Source organism: Balaenoptera acutorostrata, chromosome 6, assembly GCF_949987535.1.
Source record: "Balaenoptera acutorostrata chromosome 6, mBalAcu1.1, whole genome shotgun sequence".
In the NCBI taxonomy this organism is placed as follows: Eukaryota; Metazoa; Chordata; class Mammalia; order Artiodactyla; family Balaenopteridae; genus Balaenoptera; species Balaenoptera acutorostrata.
The window spans coordinates 104,899,201-104,905,118 of NC_080069.1; the positions used below are offsets into that span (position 1 = coordinate 104,899,201).

A 5,918-nucleotide genomic window follows, 5' to 3' on the forward strand; every position below is an offset into this window, starting at 1 on the left:
CTTAGGGAACATGTACATTATTAAAGGTTTTCAAAGATTGAAAATTTCTTCCATGTTCTTTGTTGGTAATTGGGCAGATCCCCCAGGTGCCAGCTCAGATCTTAGTGGTATGTTTGCTGGGAAAGGGATATCTTCCTCACCCCCATCCACATTCCCAGGTGTAGGCGGGAGGCAGCTCAGCATACACAGCTGAAAGAGCCTGGAGACAGGGTTCTGTGCCCTGCATTGTGGGGACCAAGGGCAAGTCCCTTCCTGTCCTCTGAGGAGGTCACTTTAGAACAGTGGTCCTCCCATTTTGTTTCATCTGGGAACACAGTTCAAAGGCAATCTTACCTGCAACTTACCTGTAAGGCTCTTGGGCTCAAAGATGGGGGCCAGAGCCCTCCCTACTCTTCAGTTTGCTCAATAATTTACTTGAAACACTGGGTGGATCAAATCAACTTTTTCAGTTGACGTGACTTCTGAGGCCCTTGTAGCTCTGAAACCACAGCTCATGACACATCTCCTCACTGCCTGACAGTTGGGAATTAATGTTGGGTCACCCGGCCTCAGCACCAAGCCCACGGAAGACAGACCCACAAGAGGTTTGGCCAGGTCTGAGAAGAGCTTCCCTGCCTTTGCCTGGGCACAGTCTCTGCTCAAACCTGGGTCAAAGCCAATTTCTTCTAGTTGGCACCCAAAGGCCCCCAGGCCATGCTCCCCCAACCACCAGTCTAACTCCCCACAGCAGTCTTCAGTCCACAGTTTGTGGGCCCACTGCCAGGAATGCCCCTCTTATCCCTCTGCCCATCTACCGGCTACCCCCAGCTCAGGGTCCACTCCAGAGCCCTCCCTGCCTATTGGCACCAGAACATACACTGTGTATGCCTGTTTGTGTGCTTTTTACCTGTGGTACCCCTGTGCCTGGTACTGGGCAAGGCACAGGTGTCCAGTAAATACGAAGTAGAGAGGTGTATGAAGGGGGAAAGGCAGGAAGAGACATGGAATTTTTTAAACAGATGTAACTTTATTTATTTATTTATTTATTTTTGGGTGTGTTGGGTCTTCGTTTCTGTGCGAGGGCTTTCTCTAGTTGTGGCAAGCGGGGGCCACTCTTCATCGCGGTGCGCGGGCCTCTCACTGTCGCGGCCTCTTGTTGCGGAGCACAGGCTCCAGACGCGCAGGCTCAGTAGTTGTGGCTCACGGGCCCATTTGCTCCGCGGCATGTGGGATCTTCCCAGACCAGGGCTCGAACCCGTGTCCCCTGCATTGGCAGGCAGATTCTCAACCACTGCGCCACCAGGGAAGCCCGAGACACGGAATTTTAAAAGCCCAACCTACTTCTTCAATCTCCAGTGATTCCCCCCGTATGCCCTGCACTCCTGCCACCTCATGCTCCAGTCCTTGTTCCCTGTGCTTTCCCACCCCCAAGCTATTCCTATGACTGGGGTGCCCTTCAAGACCGCCATCCTTAGGACACCTTCTCTATTCTCCCTGGATCTCCACTGCATTATGTCTTGTGTGACATGGATCCCATTCTACTTGTAACCTCGCAGTCAAGCCAATGGGCTTCGGAGTCAGACACGCCTAAATGAGAACTCCAGTACCCGCAGGTACTAAGCTCCTCTGATCTCAGGCTTCTCAGGGGAAAGAGTTGCAGAGGCTTCAGGGCCTGAATGAAGGGTCTCAGGACCTCTGCTTCAACCCTAGCAGTTTCTCATTTTTCCTGTTTTGCATGTTGGGGTTCCACATAAGCTCTCCCATGACGAAAGGCCCTGCTGCTAAAAAGAAAGTTTGAAAGTGTTGGTTTTGAAGCTAGTTGGGCCCTCATGAATCTTGTTGGAGGTGAGGGGGACTCGTGGTAGAAAATGGACGCAGGTGTGAGGAATGAACCATCTCAGAGACCAGGAGCTGGTTAGTGGGGCAGGGTTGAATGCCCCGCATTCACTGCTTTATAGTCGGAATGCATTATGGAGGCTGCAGGGGGAGGGGTGAAGGCCAGATCTCAGGGAAGGAAGGGGCTCCCTGTCTCCAGTGTTTGTTGGGCCCGACCGCTTCCCTCGCCAGACTCAAAGCCCTGGGGGTGAGCCCTCCAGGCAGTCAAGGGCAGGCAGGAGATGGGACAGTGAGGGGAGGATGTGTTCTTGGGGTACAGAATCCTTGACCGCAGGGTCCAAAGGCTCGGGGCCAGCCACCAGGAAGCTGTGCATACCTACGGCCCGTGCTCCCTTGTAATCACATTGGTAACTGTCCCCAATATGGGCAGCCACCGCCGGTTCCACCTGAGCAAGGCGCAAGGCCTCACGGAAAATGCGGGGATCGGGCTTGGGCCAGCCAGCAGCCTCGGAGGTCAGCACAAAGTCGAAGTGTTCCTGCAGACCAAGACCCGCCAGGATGTCCTCCAGTCGTCGGTCAAAGTTGGAGACCACTGCCAGCCTCAGACCTCGTTTTCGGCACCCCCTCAGGGTGGCCTCAGCCCCCTCCAACACCTGCCAGGTGCGGGAACTGCTGAAGTCCTCGTACAGCTGGTCAGCGATGGGGGCCACAGCCTGGGCATCCCGAACGCCTGCCTGGTGGAAGGTCTGCAGGACCACATCCAGCCACCACTGGCGGGAGGTGAGGCCGCGGCTCAGGCCATAGCTGGGGAAGCTGTGGCTCTGAGCCCTGTATGCCTGCCCGAAGGCCTGTCCCAGGGCCGCGGCCTCCACCTCCAGCCCGTGGGCCCGGGCCTTGGCGGCATATTCCTCCCCCACGGGGTGGCGGAGCCTGAGCAGCGTGTCCTTCACGTCCCACGTCAGCAGTTGTAACTGGAGCCGGCGCGCCATGGGTCTGCAGGAGGGGGGCCAGGCCACCCCACTCGCACCTCTGCCTCAGGTCCGGGGGCCTCTAGGGGAGGTTGAGCTGGACGGCGCCGCGCCAAACAACCTGATGGTCTTCTCTTTCCAGGCTTCGTGGGTCAGATCTGCTGGCACTTAGGTAACGTCTTCACAGCAGAAGATCCTGGAGTGTGAGGGCAAGTGAGGTGGAAGTTCAGGCCTCGGAGTCCGAGACAGACTGGGTTCAAATTCTGACACTGCCAACTCACTGTGTGACCCTAAGAGTGTCACTCTCTGAAGCCCAGTCTCTTCAGGTGTAAGAAGAGCACAGTGACTCAACCTCATAAGACTGTTGGACTAAAAGATTATCTGTTCATTCCACCTATTATGTGCTAGATGTTGGGAAAGGGACAGATTTCTAGGCCTCATGGTATGCACAGGCATTAAAGAACAGGGGATACAGCTATCGGACAAAGAACTACATGAATACTTAAGCATAACGAAGACAGCATGTACCATGAGGATATCAATCCAGAAACCCGATTTAGTCTTTGTTGTCGGGGAACTTCCTAAGCAAGTGACGTTTCAGTGGAGATCTGAGAAAGCCTATTCAGGAAATGGAGGTGATTAAATATTCCTGGCACTGGAAACAGCAAGTGCAAAGGCCCTGAGGCAGGGCAAGGAGTCTGGTGCTTTGGGTAGATAGGGGCCAGCTCAGGCAGGGCCTCGTAGGTCAGCTAAGGAAACAATTATTATGACTGCTATTACTATTGTTCGGAATGTGAAAGACGGCAGAGTCCTTGCAGACCATCTGACCCACCCCTGGACTGTTCAGCCGGGAAAGACTGAGCCAGAGAGGGGCAGATATCTGCCTAAGGTCACAGCCAGCCAGCGGCACAGCCAGGACTAGAACCCAAACCTCCACATTCTCTGGCCAGTACTCCCTTCCACTGCTTAGATGTACTTGGATTTAAATAAAATTTTTAAAAAATCTGATTTTAGTGAACCCGTACAGCCCAGGACAAAAGGCAGGACAGAGCAGCCTGTTCCTACCTGTCTTAAAGCCTCTCTCAGCCCCAGATGATGACGCCTGCCTGGGTGGAGAGCCAGTGAAGGATTACTGACCCAGTGCACAGAAAACAAATTCCTCAGCCTAAAGTCTAGAGGCTGGACGCAGCTTCTTGCCCCAGACGGAACTGATTCCAGACACCCCACCTGTTAAGCTAAAACCTGAGGGGCCAGAGTTCAGAGTGTTGCCAAGTTGTTGCTGAGGGACGGACTTGGCTGGTGAATCTGGGGACAAGCCCTAGAGGAAGTTTGTCAAGGAAATGAATTTAAGTCAGTCTGGAACTTAGGGAGACCCGTCCAAAGACCCTCTCACTTTGCAGATAGGTAGATGGAGGCCCAGAGAGGGGCGGGAACTCGTCCAGAGTCACACAGGGAGCCACTGGCATAGCTAAGACTAGAACAAAGGGCCCACAGCGTTTTCCATTTCTGGAAGCCGAAGTTGGGGCCTCTGGCTGCAGGCCTGAATTGCTCACCCTCCCTCCCCACCTCCAGGGCTCGGTGGCGCCAAAGTCCAGGTAGCCTGCTGCTAGAGCGACATCTCTACCCCTGCGGTATGCAGCGGAACCTCCCGCGCCAGTCCCCGGGGCACACAACCCACCTGCCTCGCGGGGAAGCCGGTCAAGGAAGCCGCAGCCGCACGCCTGCTCGGGAAAGAGCGCAGAAGCTCGGCGGCGCCCCTCTTTTCCTGTATCCCAGCCCTCCGCCTGCCTTCTCCGCCTCGCCCCGCCTCCTCCGCTTCGCCTTGCCTCGCCTCGCCCCGCCCCACCCCCTCCGCCTCGCCCCGCCCCGCCCCGCCCCTTCCACTTCTTTCTGTCCTCTCTGCTCGCGCCCTCTGCAGCTTCACCTTCCTCAACCCGGGGCTCTAGTCCCCCATTACCGTGCTCCTCTCTGCCCTCCCCGTCCCTTCCGTGACCCTCTCTGCCCCTTCGTAAGACCCACTCCTCCTCCCAAGGATCCGGACACCGCCCCCCCCCCCGGAGGTATCCAGCCTGATTTAGGAGGGGGGGATTTGGGTCCCGGTCTGGCTTGCTGAGTGTTGGGTAAACTTGGGCAAGGCGCTGCCCCTCTCTGGTCTGAGTCCCCAGTCGGTACTAGGAGGGAATTGCTTTCAGGTGGAAACCTGTCTTAACCCAAGACAATTTGCTGAGGGTAGAGTCCTCTGCAGTAACCTGCTGATTTTTTTTTTTCTTTTGATGAAAAAAAGGTTGTCGTGTTCATCTCAAAAACGTTTGAAAATACAAAGTGTACAAAGTGAAAAGCAAAAGCCCAACCTCATTCATTCACTAACTGCTTATTGAACATCTACTCTGTGCCTGACCCTGTTCTTCACGGAGGATATAGTGAGAAATAAGACGGGGTTCCTGCCTTCATGCAACATGGCATGGCAGACAAAAATCAAGATTTCAGAAGTCGTAAGAGCTATGGAGGTAGAAAACAATGGTTTCATGAGCAGTGATGGGGGGCCTCTGTGTTTTGTTTTGTTTTTTTAATTTATTTATTTTTATTTATTTATGGCTGTGTTGGGTCTTCGTTTCTGTGCGAGGGCTTTCTCTAGTTGCGGCAAGCGGGGGCCACTCTTCATCGCGGTGCGCGGGACTCTCACTATCGCGGCCTCTCTTGTTGCGGAGCACAGGCTCCAGACGCGCAGGCTCAGTAATTGTGGCTCACGGGCCCAGTTGCTCCGCGGCATGTGGGATCTTCCCAGACCAGGGCTCGAACCCGTGTCCCCTGCATTGGCAGGCAGATTCTCAACCACTGCGCCACCAGGGAAGCCCGGGGGGTCTCTTTGGATGAACCAGTTAGGGGAGGAGCAAAAGATCTGAATGTCAGCCAGGTGAAGCTTAAGGACAAGTACAGCTGAGCAAGGGCAATGGCCTCCCTATTTCCCAACCACTTCCCAGGGATTGCTGCAGTTTTGGTTGTTATGCTATCAGACATTTTTCTAGGAGCACACAAATATGCATGCAATTTTCTTTCTTTCTTCCCTCCACCCCCCCCCCCTTTTTTATAATAAAAACAAAACATCCTCCTATATGCCAAAGCTGGTCTGTTCAT

At 54.5% G+C, this 5,918-nt stretch overlaps 1 protein-coding gene across 1 annotated transcript; it reads right to left on the minus strand.

The window, feature by feature from the left end:
• Positions 1-1,891: 1,891 nt before the first annotated feature.
• Positions 1,892-4,578, minus strand: HDHD3 (haloacid dehalogenase like hydrolase domain containing 3). Its single transcript, XM_007178170.2, has 2 exons — positions 4,462-4,578; positions 1,892-2,979 (listed from the first exon to the last, which is right to left on the minus strand). Exon 2 carries the CDS (start codon positions 2,802-2,804, stop codon positions 2,049-2,051), a length of 756 nt encoding a protein of 251 aa, XP_007178232.1. The 5' UTR covers positions 2,805-2,979; positions 4,462-4,578; the 3' UTR covers positions 1,892-2,048.
• Between the last annotated feature and the right edge of the window lie 1,340 nt (positions 4,579-5,918).